Source organism: Anguilla anguilla, chromosome 2 (genome assembly GCF_013347855.1).
Source record: "Anguilla anguilla isolate fAngAng1 chromosome 2, fAngAng1.pri, whole genome shotgun sequence".
Classification (NCBI taxonomy): domain Eukaryota; kingdom Metazoa; phylum Chordata; class Actinopteri; order Anguilliformes; family Anguillidae; genus Anguilla; species Anguilla anguilla.
Window position 1 is genome coordinate 53,025,016 of NC_049202.1, and position 22,401 is coordinate 53,047,416.

At 46.7% G+C, this 22,401-nt stretch overlaps 1 protein-coding gene across 22 annotated transcripts in view; it reads left to right on the forward strand.

Moving 5' to 3' along the window:
- Positions 1-22,401, forward strand: part of spag9b (sperm associated antigen 9b) — a 56,334-nt gene that overhangs the window by 11,514 nt on the left and 22,419 nt on the right. For 8 of the 22 annotated variants that reach the window (XM_035406950.1, XM_035406958.1, XM_035406951.1 and 5 more), the window contains exons 2-6: positions 5,511-5,631; positions 9,760-9,830; positions 11,971-12,065; positions 18,183-18,336; positions 22,197-22,283. In XM_035406950.1, the coding sequence (XP_035262841.1) occupies positions 5,511-5,631; positions 9,760-9,830; positions 11,971-12,065; positions 18,183-18,336; positions 22,197-22,283 (528 nt within the window). Of the gene's footprint in view, positions 1-5,510; positions 5,632-9,759; positions 9,831-11,970; positions 12,066-13,679; positions 14,343-18,182; positions 18,337-22,196; positions 22,284-22,401 lie in introns of those variants that run through there. The other 14 variants (XM_035406953.1, XM_035406969.1, XM_035406957.1 and 11 more) reach the window with 6 other exon arrangements.

Consider the following 22,401-nt stretch of genomic DNA (forward strand, 5'->3'; position numbering starts at 1 on the left):
CACATGTCGGGAACTGGGACCAGTTGCCTTCATGCAGAGAGGCACTCTGCTGGGCACCACGACTTCCACTCAACTGGAGTTCACAGCGTGTGAAACTCACACTGTGCTCTTTATTTGGGATGACAAATACGAACGGCGCATTTCACGGTCACTATAACATTCTTAATTGAATGAGTTGAATTCAATTAAGAGCTGTGTGATGGAATGTGTGACTGTAGATGATGGTAATGAACGTGCATCAGCTGCAGTCTGATGGGTGAGCCGCAGAGCTGACTGGAGAATGCTGGGAAAGCTGTGGGATGTTCCATGCTGTAAATCAGGTTTCTTTAGCTGAGTTAACTCTTTACTGGGGCATGATGGCGTTCTGGCTCTCCTTCTACCCTCCTCTGGCTTTGTGTGTCCTGGGCTTCTGGGCTAGGCTGGACAGGCCCCTCCTGCCTGTCCTTTGTTCTGCCGTACCGACTTGCCCACACACATTCTGACTGTTTGACATGGAGGTTGAGGGAAGTTTTCCGCGAGCCTCCCGTGATGCGCCCTTCACACTCGCGGAAGGGCTGAATTTGGGGGTGTCCCCCGCTGTGCCCTCATGAATGTTGAATGAGGCCTGTGCACTCGCGCCAGAGCTCACTGCGATGCGTATGGAAGAAATGGAAGATTCCTCTACCCTCCCTGCCACCGCTGTGGTTGTGGTTTCTGTACTCCCTTACATGGGGGGGGGGGGGGCGGTTACTATTACTGAGAGATTAATTTGCTTGCTAATGTGGAGGACGCATTAAAAGAAAGATTCCTGTCTGGAGGAAGTATTTAATCCATTATTACTGCTGAGGGCATCAACATGATGATGTTTCATTCGCGACTCCAACTGCTAAATGGCTGAGAAAATGCAAATCGGCCTCTGCTGCTGTGGGCATTCTCATGAGGGAGTATTTCAGTTAACCGCCGAGTTAACTGACCGTTGAAATCGGCCACAAAAGCGCCGCTGTCTCCCTCGTGTGAATCGGTGAATAATGTCTGGTTTCTGCGTTTGGCTGGCCGGCGCGGTGCTGTGGCCAGCCTCCTCCGCGGACCGCCTGAAGAATCTGGCTGTGAGGGACTGAATTATGTAGTTAGGTTGAGCTCTCTGAAAGAAAGAGAAATGTATCAATTCGGCCTCTGTGATTATAAAGAGCACAATGAGGACAGTGTGTGTGGAGGGAAAAGCAGTGGGCTGTCTCGCGTTTGTGAGGTTCTTCCCCCGGACCCCTGTCATATGACCGCCATGCTCTGGGTCATGTGACCAGCAGCAGGGACAGCGTCAGCAGCCGCACCCTGGACCACGCTTTGCCGAGGGTTCCGAGGGCGGGAATCGGAACGCTTCCCGCACAAAGCGTGCTTTTATCACCCCTCACCCGCATGACCGTCCCATGGTGCCTGGGGTTCCCACTGCCCTGCCAGCCGAAAAATCTGACTTGCCCCAGCCCAGGGTCAGGCTGCCGGGGTCAGTGAGCCTTCACTTACGAACTTGAGTCTGATGCTTCTCACTGGTCTCGTTGCCAGTTCAGGGAAAAAAACAAACTTGATTTCTTGTCGAAATTGATTTCTAGCTGTGATTGTTAGGATATTTGTGTATTGCTTATGAATATATTATGAACTGAAGTGATGTATTATGTGATTGTTTGTAGCCTAACAGTAAGTTGCTGCCAAAAGAAGGTTTTGGACGATGGGTGGCTCACTTGGGATAGTGCTGTTCTGAGAGGAGAGAGTGGAGGAGTACAGTGTCCTGACTCACAGTGGGGGGGGGGGGGGGGGGAGATGTTCTTTATTTGGAAAATGGTTAAGTTTGCATGTGTTCATTATTGGTTGGCATTAGTGACATATTGGAACAACAGTAGTCATTTTCAGATTTTTTTTAACACCCCTAACAAATACTTCATTCACCTACATTGCTCCCGTTCAGCCTGTCTGTAGAGACGAACTGGACTCCACCCCACATATCTGTTGGTGCTTGTGCAGTGTTTTACTGCAAATATTCAGTATGAATACAGCTGAGGGAATTATGGGTGCACATCAAGCTTGGATTTTGGACAGAAACTTTGAGCAGTCTGGCTTTTAGTGTAGATCTAATTTCGTGCAGTTTTGCAGGTCGGTGCGATTAAAGCAGCCCGTGTTTGCAGTTCTGTCCAGTGCGTGCAGGCAGTGTGAAATGGCCAGGCTGTGGGACGCTCCTGACCAGAGCTGGTCAGCCTCACGCTGGTGCTGCTATAATGCTCTTATTAGATTATTGATGGTTAACTTTCACAGCACCAGCAAGCCCGTTCCTTTCCCCACGCACCAGGAACGATTCGCTCAATAATTCTTGATTGTCTGACCTGCGTAATCCAGAAGTTATAACTTTGAAAAGGGCAGTTAACCCCCTCTTAGACTCCTGACCCTGACCCCATGCTCTGTAAACAGTTCCTGAATGCTACATTTGCCACTGTTCTGTCAGAAAGGGTGCTGTTGACCTTCCCAGCAGTGATGTAGGGCAGCATGTCAGTCCAGGAGTAGAGTGAGGCAGTGATGGAGTGCTGACAGTCCCTCAGAAGGGCCTGGTTTGGCCACCTCTCTGCACAGGTTAGGTGTGGGCGGTGTTCTGTGTGCTAATGTAACAGCCGAACCCTGCTGATTCTCACAGGGGAGACTCTGCGCGTCTCATGTGAACTCGGGGAGTAGAAGCGCGGTTCTGCGGTCCGCTGCCTGAGGCGCCGCGAGCACGGTCGGATCACGAGGACCCGGGTGACCGCTCCCTGGTCGGATGGGAGGTGCGATAAGGCCCTCTCCCCCACGCAGAGCCACGGTCACAAGATCCCAGCTTCGAACGCTGCCGAACGCCCACGTCAGCGAGCGCCTGAAAAGATCATCTGAGCGATTATTTTTACTCTTTCGCGTTTGGCTGTGTCCTTCTGCGCAAACTGGAGGTCACATTTCTCCAGCTTCTTCCTTTGTTGCTTCTTACTCGGCAGCAGAAGTGACAGGATCTGTACCAGGAAAGCATCTGCTCTCCACTCCTGTTACTTAGAGACCCGGGAAAGTGCTTCAACGTGTCTTGTAGACGTGTGAAAATATAGGACATGCATCCCATGAGTTTAAATAGAAAAAGATTTCTTCTGATCCTCAAGTGGCTCACATTTATCAGTATTGCATATTGAATTGTGTTTGTGTTAATTAGGGCTTCCGGACAGATGATGGGAGAGCTCCCCTGCGTCTGTTTGTCACACGGAGATGAATGGAGTCGGGACAGTCAGTGCACAGTGTTTGCAGAAGAGAGGCGTCTCACTTTACTGCTCCATAGGGCCACTGGGAGACATTAGAGCAGTGGCTCTCTGTTATACACAGTAATGAAGTGGTCCTCCTGCTCAAGTGGCACTTGTGGGCGCTGGGCACTGTGGAGGTGCAGTGCAGGGAAGAGAGTTTGGAGAAATAATGCAGAATGGAAGTGATAGATCTGGGGGTGTAACGTGTTCCTGTGTGTATAAGAGAAACGCACACATGCTTTTACAGTAGTTCATCACACACACTCTCTCTCTCTGGAGTGCTCAGATGCTCTGGCCTTTATATAGCCTAGATGTACCTGTGTGGCTGTATAGCAGGGTTTGTTATGCTGTACTTTGACACACTTGCGTAGCCTGTTTATATGCGATCTTGCCAAACAGGATTATGTCATGGCTGCTGAGCCATGTTTTTTTTTATTGTTTTGTGACTCTGCTCTGAGGATATGTGCTTCTTGTCAAGCACATATTTCGACACACTTTCCTCACGTGCACTTGAACACAGAACTGCAGCAAAAGCCTGCCAGTCCTCCGTGTCGTCTCCACATAGTTCAGGTACTTCAAGTGGTGAGTACGCAGTTCAATGTAGGTCAGTGAGTTGATGGTTTCGCCTGAAGGTCTTTCAGCGGAAATGCAGGTCAGCCAGCTCCGACGTTAAGCGCGGAACCCGGTGGGTTTTGGTCCGGGGCCTGCTCGTCCACTGTGCGTTGGCTGCGAGGCTGGGCGTGCAGTCAGACCCGCCATCTGCCGCTGAGTCATGTGAAACCAGGCCTGCTGGGTCCTGAGGTGACGGTGACGGAGGAGAGCTCGTGTGGAGCGCACGGTGCCCGCCTCTGCCCGCCGTGTCGGCTCATCTGCCCGCTGCCGGGGCTGCTGGGCGTCTGACGGCGGAGGCAGCAGCAGCATGTGTCACGTGTGGTAACAGAGCCTTGCTGGAGCCTGGAGAGAGGCTGCCCTGTGGTTGGGGGTGGGGAGGGCGGTTCCTGTACTGCCCGGGCGTGTCACAGCACAGCCTGCGCCCGCTGAGTTTAAGGATTATGGGAGCAGCGCGTGAGTCAGACAGGCTGACCTCTGAGCTGATTCACCAACACCTGACTCCTTCCTGCCACAGACACAGCTTCAGTGATCCGGGGCTCTCCACCACATGCAATCATCGCTTATTTTAACCACTCTTTCCCCATTCAGTGTACAGTGGTTAGGAGGAGGCACTACTGCCGATATCTTGGCTAACATTTACATGGTAGACCTTCACCTTGAAAAAAACATTAATATCTGAGCACATGAGCTGCTTTTGAGTAAACTGTTTCAGTTATGAATGCTGCTTCTATTTTTTTGGCACTTGTTCCCTTCTGTCATGTGTCTGAAAGCTCACATGACCGCTGTAAAAGTGCTTACCCTAGTCAGAATGATTATTTTTGTATCAAATATTGATACAGACTTTTCAAAATTTGTGTGAAGGCCTATTGCTTTTCTCTTGTCTTTCTGTCTTCTTTTTTTGACTTTACTCCCAAATGACGACTTTGTGCTTCCCTTTACAGCATTGCTGAGTTAGAAATGTTGCTGCCTCACTGATTACAGTCCATAGGTATAAGTAAACGGCATTTTGTTGCCTGCTCTGGCTATCAGATGCATTTCCATGTGTGAATGAATAGCCCTCGCACTGGCAGCAGATGTGCCCAAACTGCTCCTCATAGGTTTCTAGCCATGCCTAATCGTGCCTTATAAGGACAGAGCCTGACCGCATGGCTTTCTGCGTAACCTTTTGCTGCCCTACCTCACTCGGCACTTTACTGCTTGTCGCGTGAAGACGTGCGTGAGGTCATCCCCGTTATCTCCAGCCGCGCCCTGTGTTTTATGGCAGCCGTGTTTGTCGCCGGTGTGCAGAACTTCACACAGCGTTCATCTCCTCCTCCCGGCTCCTCGGTCAGGCCTCTGCGCTGTCCCGCTGGGCTGCTGGGGCTCTGCGTTCGGCCTCCCTGTAGCCGTCAGCCTGGCTAAACCACAGCCTTACTAATGACTCATGTACCGTCTTCTGGGAAAACCAGTGCATACTCAGGCCGTGTACCTTCCTGAATTGTGTCTGCCAGTTAGTGCATCTGAGTGAAACGTTGACATGCAGTATTTCCTGTTTGTGTGGACGGGCGCACGCATGGACACACTCTGTAATGTTGTCTGCCCTGTGTTAATGTGACGCGCTCTCTTCCCTCTGTCTCGTGTGAGCAGAAGTTCATCGAGTTTGAGGACAGTCAGGAGCAGGAGAAGAAGGACCTACAGAGCCGCGTGGAGACTCTGGAATCGCAGGCCCGACAGCTGGAGCTCAAAACCAAGAACTATGCAGACCAGAGTGAGTGTCCCTCCCACTTTCTCTCCAAACGCACTGCTTTCACACTGTGTTTGTGTGTGCGTGTGTGTGCATGTGTGTGTGCATGTGCGTGCGTGTGCATGTGTGTGTGCATGTGCGTGTGTGTGCTGACTTACTCTCCCGGTGCTACTACCCCTCTGTACCCCGCTGTTAGTATTTGACACCAGTAGAAATGTGTGGAAGGCTTGTCTTCAGGTAGTCACAGGTAACATCACATTGAGGGTGAGATTAATTGCATTGTGCCTGCAGGGCTGGTGCACCTCCTCGTGTGAGAGGTGTGTGACTGTGTTCTGTTCCAAACTGCCCCTTATGTAACAGGATTGCTGTACAAGGCGTGTGAAAGAGTAAAAAATGCTGGGAATGCGCACGGAAACTGAGCCAGCTTCTCCAGGGCTTGTTCTCCCAGAAGTGTGTGTTCTTTTTCAGTGTCACGTGTGGCATCTCAATGCTTTCGGTTTTTCCCCTACTTTTAAGCACGTACACTCAAATGCACATGCAGCACATACAACACGCCAAGGCCATTCAGCAGGGAGACCTGCACAGGACTGTTTTGTAATACCATTCCCGCCCACATATGTAACATTTAAGACCATGCATGCTCAAGCCCGTGGAGGTTCTGTCCCATACCCACCCGGTTCCACAGAGGTTGTGACCGCACCTGCCCGCACCGCAGTTTTCTATTGCTGTTTTGCCTGTCCCTGTCCCTCAAATAAATAACAATAAAATTAACAAAGAAAATCTGAATAATGCCATCTTCGATAACTACGTTTTGTTTTGTTTTTTAAAAACTGAAAGCAAATAAATGCTGTTAAGTTTTACGGTAATATTATGTAACACAGCAGTTACATTAAAAAGCCTGCAGTATGTTTTAGCTGGGATAAACATGTCTGGTAGGTAAAAAATTTTTTCAGCAGGTAAGCCAAAAAGTTAATTTTGGACTGTGTATTCTGCTCTAATGGATAACCTACTACCTACAGTGAAAAAAGCTTTTCTTTTAGTTAACGTCATAGCCCGCATTATGTGCACTAAAGCCAAGCTGTGTGTAGTCTGAACTGGTTTCTAGCTGTACATACACAATGGTATTTCTTGCCACTTGCCACTACTAATTCGGGACATTTACCTCAGGATGTTTTTGCCCTCGTTCAGCTGTAAACACATCAAACTTGTGCTTACGCATGGTCAGATACAGGAACTGTATTCGGACACTTCCCCAATGCTCTGTTTACAAAACATTGATCATGAACACGCTCAGAACGCGCACTGTGGAGCAGGTCGAACGGGACATGGACACAACGCTGACGGTGAACACCAGGCGAATGCAACGGGTTTGCAATCAGATTTAGCTTAATGATAAATGCTATTCGCAAAATACATGGTTAGGTCATAACATGCATGATTTAACAGTGTACTCATTTATGCTGGTTTTTGCTGTATATTAAATGCCATTTATCATCTCACACAAATCCTGCAAGCTTGGTTTTATCTGCCCGCTCCCACCCACATCAGAGTAAATTGTGTTGACCCACGGGACCCCATCCTGTTGCAGGGCTCGGGTAGGGACTGTCTTTACTGTCCACTGTGTTAAACTGTAGCCGGTGTTGCTCCTGGTGTTCAGTCATGGCACCCTTGTGACTGAGCTCAGTGGCAGGTGTGATGTCAGAGGAGTAGGAGGAGTTGAGGGCAGCTTGGCTGACCCCCATGAGAGAGTCCCTCAGTGTGCACAACCCCGCAGCACGGGCGTCTGCTACTGAGGTCATAGGCCCAACATACAGGTCCAGCTCACTGCCCCCCACAGCACACTGTCACCCCCCCCCAAAGCCCTCTGCCACTGCCCTCCAAAAGCTCTCTGTCACCCCCCAAAGCTCTCTGTCCTTGCCCCCCGCACATCTCTCTGTCACTGCATTTGTCATTGTTCCTAAAAATGCTGGAACTGGCCTCTGTGACACAGTAACTGTTAAAGTTCAGTGAGTGAGTAGATATAAACACAAGTTGAGATTAATTATTTCCTCTTCAGAGGTCGTTCCCCCTGTGCCTCTAGGGCCCCAGCAAACAGCAGTTTGTGTGGTATTTCTCTTGTTCCTCTTTCTGTCACAGTCACAAGCTTTTACAAACAGCTGGAATGAAGTTCCTGTCTGTTAAAATGTTGTCGTGTTTTCTGAAGGAGTGGGCAGCGGACGCTGGTTTTGCTTCCCATTTTCTTTTCCCCACAAAGGGCTTAAAGCGTGTGCTAGCTGTGAATGCGCAGAAAACTTGTCAAAATACCCTGTTGAATTGTCACTCCTCAAACTAGAGAACGCCCAGCCGTTTGTTTCCTTTGACAGAGATGGCCTTGTCTTTATCTGGGCTCTCTATCCATAGAGTGACAGGAGTAATCAGCTGAAGTAGTTTAACAGGGTGTGGCCATGCCTGCAAGTGCAAGTGAGGATTGAGGTAAAATGGAAGCATTGTCTGTCCTTGTGTAATGCTGGTAAACACACTGGAGCACTGAAAGCAGAAAAGGGCCTAAGGAATGCCGGATAAATGGCCGTCAGCACTATTACTTTAGTTCTCACTGAACTGTCGTTTTTTTTCTCTGTACCATGAACACTGTATGCCTGACATCTTCACCATACACAATGTCACCACAGACTGTCCCATTAGTGAGCCCCCCCCATGCTGCTAACTGTCTGTGTTCACCCTCATAACGTCATTCGTATGCTTGTGTGCACATCACACGACTAGTTTTGAAAATATATTGTGCGAGCGTGCACAAAGTAGGACAAAAATGGAGAAATGGGGCATGAGAAAATACACTTTTACGGATCAGTCTGATGTATATTTTTCCTTTCAGTGTGTCGAAACAAAGCTCCGCAAAAAAAAAAAAATTAAGTTAATATTTTTCTTTAAAAAAACCTGTGGCTACAACTAAGACTCAATATTTAAGAGTGTTTTTTAAATTTAGTCTAGATTCACTACTCTCTGTCTGTCTGTGTGTAGGGTCAGCAGAGCAATGGCCTGCATGGCTTAGGTTAAACCTAACCGCTAATAGGAGGATTATGCTGTTTAGCAATCTCTAAATCAAGCCCATTTAAAATCAGTTGAAAGATTACAGGGTTTTCCTGTGTTTTGTGTTCCCTGCTGGCATCAACTGTTGCCATATGCCAGTTTGTTTCTGTGAAACAGAGGACCCCTTGTGGTCATTCCTGTACTCTGCAACAGTGTTTGTAGGCAGCATCATGGATTTTTTCACATCCATGCCTATGGCAATGCAAAGTATGTGGAAAATATATTAAGCTGTGTACATTTCATTTTTCACTTAAAAAGAATTGTTCTTTGTCACATTTGCTAGCATGTATTAAGTGCTGGTACAGTGAAAGTGGTACTCATTTATTGTTTAAATGAAAAGAGTAGCCTGTATGAAAGGTTCAGTGAACACTTTACACTACTGTTGATTTTAAATGTACGCTCTTTGAGTGGCTTTCATTTTTACTGCATTGAGACTGCATTTTACGGCATTCAGAGTTTATTTAATTTGGGGGGGAACGTTATTGTTCCATGATGATTTCATCAGTGAACTAGTGTTTTTGTAGTTTCTGTATCAAGCACAAATGTTTGAGACATGGCAAACTGGCAATGAATTAGTACGCATTTGAAGTACTTGGTTCTGAAATGTGGGGTTAACTGATTTGTTTTAGTTTGTGGAGGGTGGTTAGTTGGTGTATCTCTTTAAATTTAAAGCATTATAAAATTATCCTGACGTGTCTTACAAAACAAATAGAATTTTTCTATTTTAAAGCAATTTCTCATTTTACGTTTTCTGAACATTTTGTCTAAAGTGAGAGCAGTGCACTGTGTATATGGACTGCTTACCTAATGTGCAGACATGCAAAATGGTGTGAATTTACAAAACACATCTGTTAATGGTTGGTTACTATCCACAGTCTACTGTCTATGAACTTGAGGCTTCCTGTTTGGCTCCTGCCCAGTCCTATCTGTCTCATCTCTACAGATCCCATTGTCTGTGTGGTTGTACTGTACTGCAGCTAATGTATAGTGTTCCTCTGGGGTTCGGGTTAGTGTTTTTGCACACATGGTGGGCTGGGGCATAACCAGGATTCCTCTCTCTCTCAGTTGGCAGGTTGGAAGAGCGAGAAGCAGAACTCAAGAAGGAGTATAACTCTCTTCACCAGAGACACACAGAGGTAAGGAGACATTGAGCACAGATTGATGTGGTTGTGCATCCATTCTGGTTGATAGCAATCAAGCTTTTCAGAGATGCTTCAAAGCTGGGCTATGCATTTATTCACAAGAGGGGCTCCCTTTGTCAAGAACAGCTCTTCTGCATCCTCGCTAGAAATAGACATTTTCCTTTGCACTGAATTCAAATGTTCTGCCGCAAGATGTGGAGATGAATTTGCAGATGTCACGTTGCAGGCCTTTATTATTGCTATTGTTAGTATTAGCATTATTCTGTGAAGAATATATAACAAGCCAGGAATGATCTGTAGAGCATCATGGAAAATACTTTTTTTTAACTTTTTATTTATTTATTTTTTTTTAACTGACTTTCTGGGATGATTTTGGGCCTAAAAACACAAATTTAGTCTAGATCTTGATACACAGTGCACACAGTACGGGATTACTTTATTGCTAACCATAATAAAAACGCTTTCTTTGTTTGGTTGCCTGTTTGCCCTGAATACAGTTTTTGAAAATTATAACATTTATTTGCATTGCAGTTTCAGTGGCTGGCCTTTTAAGCTGTGAGGCTGTATACTTCTGTTTCCATGGAAACAAATCAGATGCTTTTTTCTCATGTAGTGATACTAAAGCCCAGAAGGTGGCACTGATCTAAAGTTTTTGCAGGAAGGGGATGTTTGTTTTGGCTTTTGATGTGGAGAAGCTCCAGTTCTAAAAGATAGTTCTATGGGGAACTGCTAAATGAAAAGCTTTGAATTCTCCCACATGACCTACATGCTTATCAGGAAGCCTTAATGCTGTTCTCTGAGTAGTGGACCCCAGCTGAGATAATTACTCAGTGAAAGCACACAAAGTGTGTTCAATTATGCACAATGGAAATTGGTATCCTAAAAAAGTTCATTTTTAAATCTGTTTTACTTTTTGATACAATACCCATTTCTTATTTAAAATAATCTATATTGGCACATTGCTAAAATGATTAGCTTACAAAATAATAGCGTCTACCAGGTTCCAGGCTGCTGCATTCAACATTCGTTTGACCCCCTCCTGAGTGAACCCTGTACTATATATAGCTGAGCTGACAGTGAGAGATTACAGTGCGCAGAAAAAAGATAGAAAATGGAAATGAGTCGGGCTCTTGGCTGGCTGAAGCACACACCTACCTGTCTTCATAAATTAAATTCCCTGAGCAGCGTGTAGGTTGACTAATTTGTGGAGCACAAGTCAAATGGAAGGAAGCATTTTCCTGTCCACTTTTGCACCCAAAGTCCTCTGAACATTTTTAATGGATGACGTCTAGAAAAGCATATTATCAGTGTATCATTTGTTTTGCATGGTTCCTAGCTAGTTAACTCACTTATGACTATTTTGTCATTCGTGAGCTGGGTAAGTCCCTAGGAGTTGATTTCATTACGGAGAATCATCTCTGCATGGCTCTGATTATTGCTGTCCTCAGTAGTTTTAGTGTACTCTAATTTTACTCTGTTGCTTGCTTGCATAGCGGTATGCTATATCAAGAATGTGTCAAGAACTCTACCTGAAAAGTAAAAAAAAACTTGAAATTCAATGCCAGTAGGACTGTAATCGGAAATATTCAGGTCTCATAAATGTAGCAAAAGATAAAATAATCTATAAAGTAAGTGGGGAGAGATTCACATCTGTTGGAACAGTATCACAACCAGCCAGTGCGTTTGAACAAGGCAATGGAAAGCAATGCATCACAATGAGCCATTTTGTGCCAGCACGGAAAATTCACCTGTAGCTGATGAGCTCTAATAGATGATGTGTGTTAGAAAGCAGGCCCATCGTTCTCTGTCTGTAATGCAGGGCTCATCACTGACATGCAGTGCTCCATGGTCAGTACCTGAACAGTGTGGCCTTAGTGCTGCTGTGTAGCAGTTAAACTCATGGGTCTGGTCAGGTGTCTAAAAGGTACCCACGGTGTCACAGAAAGAAGCTTGAATATAAACAGCAGCACAGAATCCCAAATGGCTCCATAACCAACATTACATGACTGTTGATTCAGTGCACACACAGAGGAAAAGCACTGCTTTATTATGACCAGCAACAGCTATTGGAATTGACCCTCCGCGGTTGTAACGCAACACACACATTGAGCTCACGTTGTTGTGTTGATTTCAGATGATTCACAACTACATGGAGCACTTGGAGCGCACTAAACTCCAGCAGCTGGCGGGAGGAGACGCCGCTGAAACTGGGACGCTGGGAAGAATTCGGTGAGACAAAATGGCCACATTCCTGCTTGATGTATTGGGCTACCTTATACATAATGTATATGCACCTGTCTTAACTCCACCACTGTCTTGGACCATTAGATCATTTACATGATACACACACGTACTGTATGTTTCATGGTACATTTTCTTTTTAAGTATGTTTGTTTCGTATATATAAAAACACACAAACTACTGTATATATTTCCTTTTTGCCATATTGAACGGATTGTTTCGCTGCTTTTTGACCTATTGTATCCATGGTCTGTGCATTCGAGAGATCAGCTTGTCTCATATCTCGTGGTACAAAATGGCAGGCCCTGCTTCCATGCAGATTTTCAGCCCAAATCAAAGCTAATGCACAAGCATGTTTGGGGGAAATTCAGTTGACAGCCTCAGTTTCCTAGAAGTCCTTCTTGTGTGAAACAAGCCTATGCTTTGGCTTTCCACTGCAGGAAAGAATCGCAGATGTACCAGGTTCACCTGTTTACATCCTTAACCAGGGAATTGTGGTTATTTATTGGTCGCCTCTTTTGCCTCCGCTCATAATAATAAGCCTAACTGTGCTCTGTGCGGGGATGCGGGAATCTTCCCTGGGCACACGGTGCTTTATCAGTAGTTTGTGTTGCACACAGCTGCCCCGTGCTCTGTGTAAACACCGCATTGCTGCTGTCTGCAGCTGTGAGTTGGCTGAGGCTCTGTGCTGCAGGCTGTGGAGCGGCTCCCACACTGCGCAGGACGCCGGGGCTGATGTAGGTCAGTCACAGCCTGCCGGTGTCACGGCGCTCTGCGTGGTTAGAGCCTGGTGACCGGGCCTGGCTGAGCACCGGAGAAGCTTGTCTTTTGGCACTATTATTGGTGAAATGCAGATGCAGTGCTGGTGCACTGCAGTTCTGGTGGGCTGCACTGCAGCTGTTCTTCACAAGATTAGGCATCAGCTTCTCCTGTGCATGAAACTGAGTCATGTCTTATGTCTTTTTTACTCATTTATGAATGACAATCCTTTTATTTTCATATTTATTTATTTGTTTGTTTGTTTTATTCAATGTTGTAACCTTATTCCCTGGTTGGTTATTTGATACTGGACATGATTCTGAGTAAAATGGCACTGAAGTGGATTTTTTTCTTGGAGCACTCACATCTGCAGTCACGTAGGGGGAGGGGGGATTTATGGTGTTCTGAATCCCGCAGAATCTAACCGTCCATCTGCTTGGCCAGGATTACGGGATTATTAAAATAAATGGTGATTGAGAATGGAGTCCTCAATCCACAATTTTCAGATGCAGTTTTGACACGCAACATAATCAAACATGACACAGCTTGGCTCAAAAGTATCACAGCCTTGTGTATGTAGGGAGTGAGTGGATAAGAACCAAACACACTGGTGTTTTATGGACTGAGTATCATATGGGTGTGCTTTAATGTTGCTGCTTTACATTGGTAATTCATATTTATCAGATCCACGTTTGTGGGTGGGTCTGTGTGACCTGGCACTGCCGTTGTGAGCCGGTGGAAGTGGCTGTTTCCCATGGCTTTGTGGGATGAATGTGCTTTTAAAGCACCTCCTCTCTCTTTCAAAGACTCAGTTCCCACAGCACTTTGTCCGTCCTCCCTGTCCGGCCAATGGATTGAGTGGCAGTGCTGAGGAGAAGAGGAATATTTAATTAGCTTCCTTCTGCGGGGCTGCTGCTTCAGCACTGATGCTGAAGAGAGCGAGAGCGAGAGAGAGGGAGAGAGGGTGAGCGAGAGAGAGCGATCGAGAGAGGGAGCGAGCGTACAGAAGAGGAGAGAGCAAGATTGCGTGCGTCCGCGTAATGTAGAGGGAGCAGGAAGAAGAGATAAAGGAAGAGAAAAAAGAAAGACCGAAGCGGATAAAAACAATCGCAGCGAAGCGGCCGGCCTCAGCCGAGGCTCAGAGAGGGGATGATGTCACCGCCCGGCTCGCCGCGGAGCTGAGCGGCGCGCGGGTTTCTCGTCCTTCGCCGCCACTGCAGACGGGATTGTTGTCGTATCGGCGCGAGCGCTCGGCGGAGCCGGATCCCGCCCACGCCAGCGGGGCCGCCGGCGCCCCCCCCCGCCCCTCCCCGCGCGCGGCGCTCCACCATGCCAGGGCACAGCCATGAGCCCGGGGTGCATGCTGCTCTTTGTGTTTGGCTTTGTTGGCGGGGCGGTGGTCATTAACTCGGCCATCCTGGTGTCGCTGTCCGTCCTGCTGCTGGTGCACTACTCCGTCTCCACGGGCCTGCCGGCGCTGACGCAGTCTCTGCCCAGGATCGCCAGGTACCGCGCGGCCTCCGCGCTCCCGCTCCTCAACCCTGCTACTGCTCCAGCTCCTCTCCCCCTCTCCCTGCTCCTGCTCCTGCTCCAACTCCTCTCCCTGCTCCTGCTCCTGCTCCTCTCCCTGCTCCTGCTCCTTTCCCTGCTTCTGCTCCTGTTCCTCTCCCCCTCTCCCTGCTCCTGCTTCTCCCGCCCTCTCCCTGCTCCCCTCCTCCCTCTCTGCCCTCTTCTTTTTCTCACTCATTCCTTCATTCTTTTACCTTCCTGTCTCTCTCTTTGCTCTCTTCTCCCTGCGCTCTCTCTCTCCCTGGTGTGAGTAAACGGCTGTCAGCGGTGTTGGCGGGGAGAGCCCGCTCTGGCGCCTGGCTCTCTGTGCCTGGCACTCTGTGCCTGGCTCTCTGTGCCTGGCTCTCTGTCAGGCAGGATGGAGATCCCCGACGCCCCCGGCTTTGGCACTGCGCACAGGGGACCCAGCGCTTCAGGGGCTGCGCAGTCAACACGCTCCGAGGCGCTCCAAAATGGCTCCCGTCTGCCGCTACGGGCTGGCGCCAGGATTTGTCACATAAATATTTAAATGAAAAGGCTGTGGCTACATTCTCTTTTCTTGCCCTGCTTATTGCTCACCAGAGCTAAGGTGGAGAAGAAGGCTTGCTGTCCTGTGTTTGAACTCGGCGGCTGCTTCTGTCAGGATCAGGGTGTTGTCGCTTGTTATTGTTTGTGTGGTGTCCCTGAAAGCTGCTACCGTTATTGTGTTGCTGTATTTTGATACAGAGATCAATGTGCCTACTCATTCAAATTTGAATGTGCTTGTGGAAAGTACGGTAAACTTTGTGTTCCATCTTATTTCCTTTTGCAATGGATGTGATTAAGTTTTCCCAATGGAAATTAAAGCATTGATTATAATGACATCACCTTGCTTTTTCCATTATTAGGTTAGGAATTAGTAATTGAAAATTGAATTTAGCATGCGGCATTTATACATTTACGGATCAGTATCCTTAATTTCCTGTACGAGCGGTCAGCTTTAATTCGGGAGGTGATTTGATTAGATTCTAGATGCTGTTACCCTTTTCCCTCCCCGAGAGAAGCTGAACGTTTCACAGGCAAATGGCAAAAACGGCCTTTATTAAAAAGCGGCCCTGTATTGAACGTGATTGAGTGTGACGCCTTTGTGTGAGGGGCTGCGCTGGGACCTGTGAGGACATGATGAATAAGCTGGGGACGCGCGGCCAAGGGGAACTGGCACTGACCTGAGAACGGGGGCAAAGCTCGGCCTCAGTGGGTACATATGAATTGCCTTACGCTGGTGAGAAAGTGTGAGCTGGGTCATAATTGGAAAGGCGTTATTTTATTGTGACGCGACTCCTATCTCAGCACAGTCCACACGGAGCTTCTGATGCTTAGTGGAGCACGCTGTTGTGGGAGCTGCATTTTCATTAATCGAGATGAGGAAAGCAGCGACAAGGCTCATAGAGTGCCTTTGTGTCTTAATGCAAAGCAGGGTTATTTTGGGACAGATGGTGATGTGCCTCATTGCCTGACCAGGATCGTTGCATTCTGGGAGGACGGCTAAAAATGGCCCAAATCACCGGCCTGCGTAAAGAACTCAATTTAAGTAAAATCGCAGCAGGGAGCTTTATGTGCAAAGTTATTCTCAGGTTCAGAGTGCTCTCCGGGGAATAAGGGAACCGGCCCCGTCCGGTCTAGGCCGGTCTCTCTGCTGTGTCGATGACTACATGGCACAGACTCAAAACAGCAGAGTGCTCTGATGCCTTATGAGTTTGGACTTTGACCAGTTATGTAATGCTGCCCCTGACGAAGCTTCTCATGAGTGAGGAAGACTTCAGGCCTCATCAGCCGTCAGCCGCATTGCACTGGCTCTTAGGCCCCGTCTCTTAGGGCCCGGCTCTTAGGCCCCGTCTCTTAGGCCCCGTCTCTTAGGCCCCGTCTCTTAGGCCCCGGCTCTTAGGCCCCGGCTCTTAGGCCCCGTCTCTTAGGCCCCGTCTCTTAGGCCCCGGCTCTTAGGCCCCGTCTCTTAGGCCCCGTCTCTTAGGCCCCGGCTCTTAGGCCCCGGCTCTTAGGCCCCGTCTCTTAGGCCCCGGCTCTTAGGCCCCGTCTCTTAGGCCCCAGCTCTTAGGCCCCGTCTCTTAGGCCCCAGCTCTTAGGCCCTGGCTCTTAGGCCCCTAGCGCTTAGGCCCTGGCTCTTAGGCCCTGGCTCTTAGGCCTTAGCTCTTAGGCCCTGTCTCTTAGGCCCTGTCTCTTAGGCCCTGTCTCTTAGGCCCTGTCTCTTAGGCCTTAGCTCTTAGGCCCTGTCTCTTAGGCCTTAGCTCTTAGGCCCTGTCTCTTAGGCCCTGTCTCTTAGGCCCTGTCTCTTAGGCCCTGTCTCTTAGGCCTTAGCTCTTAGGCCCTGTCTCTTAGGGCCCCGGCTCTTAGGCCCTGTCTCTTAGGCCCTGTCTCTTAGGGCCCCGGCTCTTAGGCCCTGTCTCTTAGGCCCTGTCTCTTAGGCCCTGTCTCTTAGGGCCCCGGCTCTTAGGCCCCGGCTCTTAGGCCCCGTCTCTTAGGCCCTGTCTCTTAGGGCCCCAGCTCTTAGGGCCCCAGCTCTTAGGGCCCCGGCTCTTAGGCCCTGGCTCTTAGGCCCTGGCTCTTAGGCCCCAGCTCTTAGGCCCCAGCTCTTAGGCCCTGTCTCTTAGGCCCCGTCTCTTAGGCCCCAGCTCTTAGGGCCCCGGCTCTTAGGCCCTGGCTCTTAGGCCCTGGCTCTTAGGCCCCAGCTCTTAGGCCCCGGCTCTTAGGCCTCGGTGCAGATTATGCTGTGATCCTGCTCCTCCTGCAGTGTCCTGGGCGCACACTCATCCTGCTGCTGTGCTGCAGGCATGCTGTGCTGGCTCTTCTGTCCTGTGCTGGCTCCCACAGTCTTCATGTTTTATCGAGCTGGTCAGCAGTCTGTGGTGACAGCTGCAGTGTTGAGAACAAAAGGAGGGCTTACTGGGATACGTGGAAGTTCAGTGTGCTCTCTCTTGTTAATGGTGAATTTAAATAGGAAAAATTAAGATTCAAGAATGAGCATTTTTGGATTCATTACACTGAACACTTCTGTTATCACTTTAATGGTACTGTAATGGTGCACTGTACCTTTTCGAGTTCATGTGAATGTTGCTTTTTCTGGACCTTGTCATTTGACGCAAGTTGAAATGCCAGGCCAGTCAGCTCCCCCGCCCCCACCCCCATGTGGCTGGGTGCCTGTGTAGAGCAGAATGTGCAGTCAGCAGGTTGGGCTCTGTATTGTGTTGAGTGGAGCCTCACCACCTTTCTTTATCGGTCTCTACAGACTGCAGGCAACAGGGAGTCATTGCATGTTTATCCGTTTTCATATTGCTTTGTTTTAGAAATTTACATCTGTCTCGCTAGAGCAGCAGAGAATATTTCTTGTTGCTATGGAGACCACACACAGGCCTTCCAAGTAAGCAATATGTTTGGTGGTTTTATAGATGAAAATATAGCCAGCCAATTCTTTGTAATTGCAGCATACTGGTAGAAATTCTCATGAGGATTTGGAGTCGTCAAATCCTAGTCAGGATGAAAATTTGTTACTCGACTGGTAGTTTTGCGCAGTTTTAGAATGTGTAATGGCCATAGGCTTTCAGTGTAAGCTCTGTTTGCGGTGTGGACATGGCATTAAATTAATGGTCATTGGTCTAATTGTCTCCCCCTCTGATGCTGTACAGAAGCCAGACTCACAGTATGGGGCATTTGTCTCTATATGTCTCCATAAAATTTGACATTCCTTCACCGTGCTTCCCACCCAAAAATGATCATATCTGAAATGCTTTCTTTTCCTGTGTGTAGGAAGGAGCGGCCTGTGTCCTTGGGGCTGTTCTCGCTTCCTGGGGGGGACGCTGTCCACACGCCCGAGCTCCACAGAGAGACCGTAGAAACCCCAGGGTCAGACACCTGGAGATACAACGTCATCAGCCACCCACGCTCCAACACCAGCCTCAAGGTGCGCACCCGCCAGTCTGTCACTCACACGGTTTATCTCTTTACAGGAACCTGTGTTTTTCACAAACAAAATGGCCTCTTAGCATTCTGTTTTCTCTTGACCTGCTTTTCTGTTCATCGATCCTTTCACCTGAATTCTGTTCTCATATGCCTCTGTTCTTTTTATGGATAAATAAATCCATTTGGTAATCTAAAACGTACAAAGACCTCTGTTGGATTACTTCATTGAGTTAATCTGAAATATTACATTATTACAGTCCAAGTCATCTTGGCTGTGTCTGGGAAAACTCTCATTTTTGTTCTAGTTTAGAATGACACAAAAGAAGGCATATTATCAACTTTGGTTCATAAAGATCCGGATTAGAAACTACTGATGTACTGCCATGACTGGGGAAATATTGTATAATTTCAATAACGTCATGTTTTCAGTAGGCTATTTTTACTGTCACCTGGCCTGGGCCATGGTGACAAATTGCCTCACACATTCAATGTTAAGCAGACTTTTTTTTACCCCAGGCAAATTCTGAACATCTCTACATTTTCAGAAATTTTTACAACCGTATACTCATAAAGACATATCCAGATGGAGATTAGCGGGGTGAATTCACAGAATGGTGAAAGTTTGGGGGTTTGGGGATCATCCTTGTCTTTTCCCCCCTGAATTGAGCTGTGTGAGTAACACATGTAAGCGTCCTGCCGTTTGCCAGGAGAGACGAAGCCTTTGAAAGGGGAAGGCTGGCGTCAGTGTGTTCAGAATGCCTAAGCAGACTGTTGTGAGGATGGCCGAGAGCCTGGTGAAGTAAACAGTGGGCATGGGTGGCGTGTTTTAGAGGTGTTGGAACAGGGACGTCTCTGTGCCAGAGCAGCCGTTTCCTCTTTGGATGCACAGACACCTCCAGAGCCCAGCACACAGGCCAGGCTGTTCAGCCCCTAATGAATATTCATCGGAATGAAGCGGTCATTGTTGTCACTTAGTTTTAGTCACAGTTGTGAAGTGTAATGAGGACGATACTGATTCTGAAAATGATTTTTGTTCTGTCACTATCCCTATCACTTCGGATATGGAAAAACGAGCAGGTGCAAAGACACTCATGCTGCTGTATTTTTTTCAGGACAGAAATTGATCACGTATAGAGCTGACATGCCAAAACTCTCTTGTCAATTAAGCAGAACTGTTTCTCACCCTAAGCTAACATGCACTACAGGCAGAAATGAACACACCATCATGACACACATCACTTAATCATAATGGCATTATACTATGGATCTACATGTGACATAGCTATTTAAATCAATATAAGTATTTAATAATTACAGCAGTCCTAATATTGCCTAGGATATATAAATTATGTGTTTTATGTGAAAGTCTGCATAATTTACTTTATATATACTTTACTTTATATACTTTATATGCAAAAATGTTTTAATATAAGTCCCCCAGAGACTGCTTTGAAGACCCCAGCTTGGGAGGTCCTGCTCTAGCTCAGATGGTTTTCTAATTGCCTTTGAATATCGTAATGATGTCCGTACAGCAATATAGCAATGTTCGTGTAATTTAGTAATGTCCTTATTGTTTAGTGCTGGAACACACATAAGTCCATTATTATTAGCCATTAGAGGAGTATCTCGAGTATTGGCTAGTCTGTGCAGAGGTGACCTTCAGAAATCTCAGATCGAGTCTTTGGGCATTGACTAGTTCTTTCAGCTGACGTGTCATAAGTCCTTTCCCCTTTAGCGATCAGGTTTCATTGGCTCACCGTAAAGCTTGCCTTAGAGTTTTCATCAGTGTGTGAAGTAAAGGCCAGAAGCCATAGACATCAGCGCAGAAGCGATAAGGCAGGGCAGTGCACTCTTAAGTTTACACCAGTGTCTGCACTGATGCCCGTTATTCCTAGAAGACAATGTGGCCATTTTATTGAATAGGTTTGTAAATGGTCCTCATTTACTGAAATATTCTATATTTTACCTACATTTTTGTACATTCTTGACTGTAGGGTTAATAATTGTTTGCCTCTGATATTTAGCATGTTTTTTAAGATTTATGATTCTATTCCGTGACTGCAACTATTTTCAGGACTGTGACTATGTAAAGTTCTTGGTGAGGGGGGACTTTTTTGACTGTTGGCCAGAAATGTTGTTCGATCAGTATTTTTATTGTTTTCTTCCTGAAGCAACCAAAACTGTTATACTTTTAGTTAAATATTCACAACCAGCCCTCTGCATTACTCCCACAAAGGATGAACAGGGTCTGCTTCGTGTACTCTCACTTGATGTTTCGATCTCATATTACAGTTTGAGTTGAATGTTTCTGTAAAAAAGCAGTTTCACAGAACAGGTTCTTGCTTACTCAGTGCTTCCCGTTCTGTTTTTACTTGTATTTGATGACCATAGGCTTTCACTAGATTTGTTACAGGCTGTGGGTGAAAGAGTAAGGCAGCAGAGGCAGCTCTTTTTATGTTGTTAGGCTATTGTCAGTCTCTCAGGAGAGGGAAGACAGGCTGTTGCTATTCTGTGATTGGTGGGTTGGTGCTGTCATGGCAACATGAGGCAATGATGCCCTTGTAAGCACACATGGACTGACAGGAAAACCATTCTGTCCAGTCCAGGTCTGGCAGACATTTTTTGTCACTGTCTGACCTTGATATTATTTAGCTCTTGATTAGTGACAGATTTGTTTTTGTATGTGAATTATATGCACTGTTTCTGTACATTTGTTTCAAGATAACTTGCAGATCAGTTTATATTGTGTTACAGATTAGTTTTAGTTCCTGTAGTGTGCTTAACCACTAATGAGGAAAGAATATACAAATAGGTTATTTTATGTGTTCGCAGTATTTGTAAGTAGATTTTAAATGTAATTGGATGAAGATAATTTTTTCTTTGGATAAAAAGAACTATGTCTCCTTTGTTGACTGAAATCCAATCAAAGCTGGTATATTTCACAAAGCTCCCTGATTGTTTCAGCTTCTCAGACCTTTTTATGCTATTGCGTTTGTAGACAATATTAGCTTTGTTCATGTAACAGGGCCTATTCTGGGAAAGAAGAGTGATGTGTCAAAGATGCATATTAGGTTATATCGATTTACAAAACGTAACCAAGTGAGCTGATATCAGGCATAAAAAATAAAGCAATGTAGGCAATGTACCTACTCCACAGTAATATTGTATGTGATAGTTTGTGTGTAGTCTGGTGTGCACATAATTACATTTAGTGCTGCAACTGCTGTCCCTCAAAATAAACCACTCTTTGAATGTAAAAACAAGACCACATGCAAATCTACTTTTACACAGGAATTTAGACACTACAGCAATTCTTTTGATTCCTGTCTTCTTTTTGAAATATTTTGCTTAATTCTTTCCCGTCATTGGTCATCGATTTTTCACAACTGATGTCAAGAGTCATGTTTCAAGGTCACCTTCACTGCCTCCCCAGTGTCTCAACTGAAGATGTCTTGCTTTGCTTGCCAGGATCCATTTACGCTTATCTAGCTGTTATTCATACAGAAGAACATGCTGAAAATAAACTATATTCTCTTTCAAAACAACAATATTATAATAGTGTTTTCTTTAAACAATCATTAGATATCCGCGCTTGGTTTCATGCACAGTTTATTGTTCCTCTCTATGGGTAAGTGCTAGAGCTCTGCTTTCATCTCTGCTAGTGCAGCTGGGGGTTGGATGTCCTTAATGACCAGCTATTTTACTGTGCTCTTTATTCCTGTACAATGACAGCCTGGTTGTTCTGTGTCAGACTCTGCTGTGCAAACCTCACACACACACACACACACACAAAGATGACGTGTGCGTGTTACGTCTGCACCCATCTAAAGTGTGTATTTTATTGTAATTCTCTTCCCCAAGCAGTTGGAGGCGGAAGATTCTCTCAGAAAAAGGGAGGGTAAGAGTTCACAGGAGTCTTGGGGGAATTCGCTGGCTGACGAAAGCAAGGTAGTTGGACCTGTAGTCGCAGGAAAAAAGAAATCACGCCGCCAACAGCAATCAAGCTACCACATTCTGTGGCCTGTAGTTGTCTTTGCTGTGTTGTTTCATAAACGCTACTTTTTTG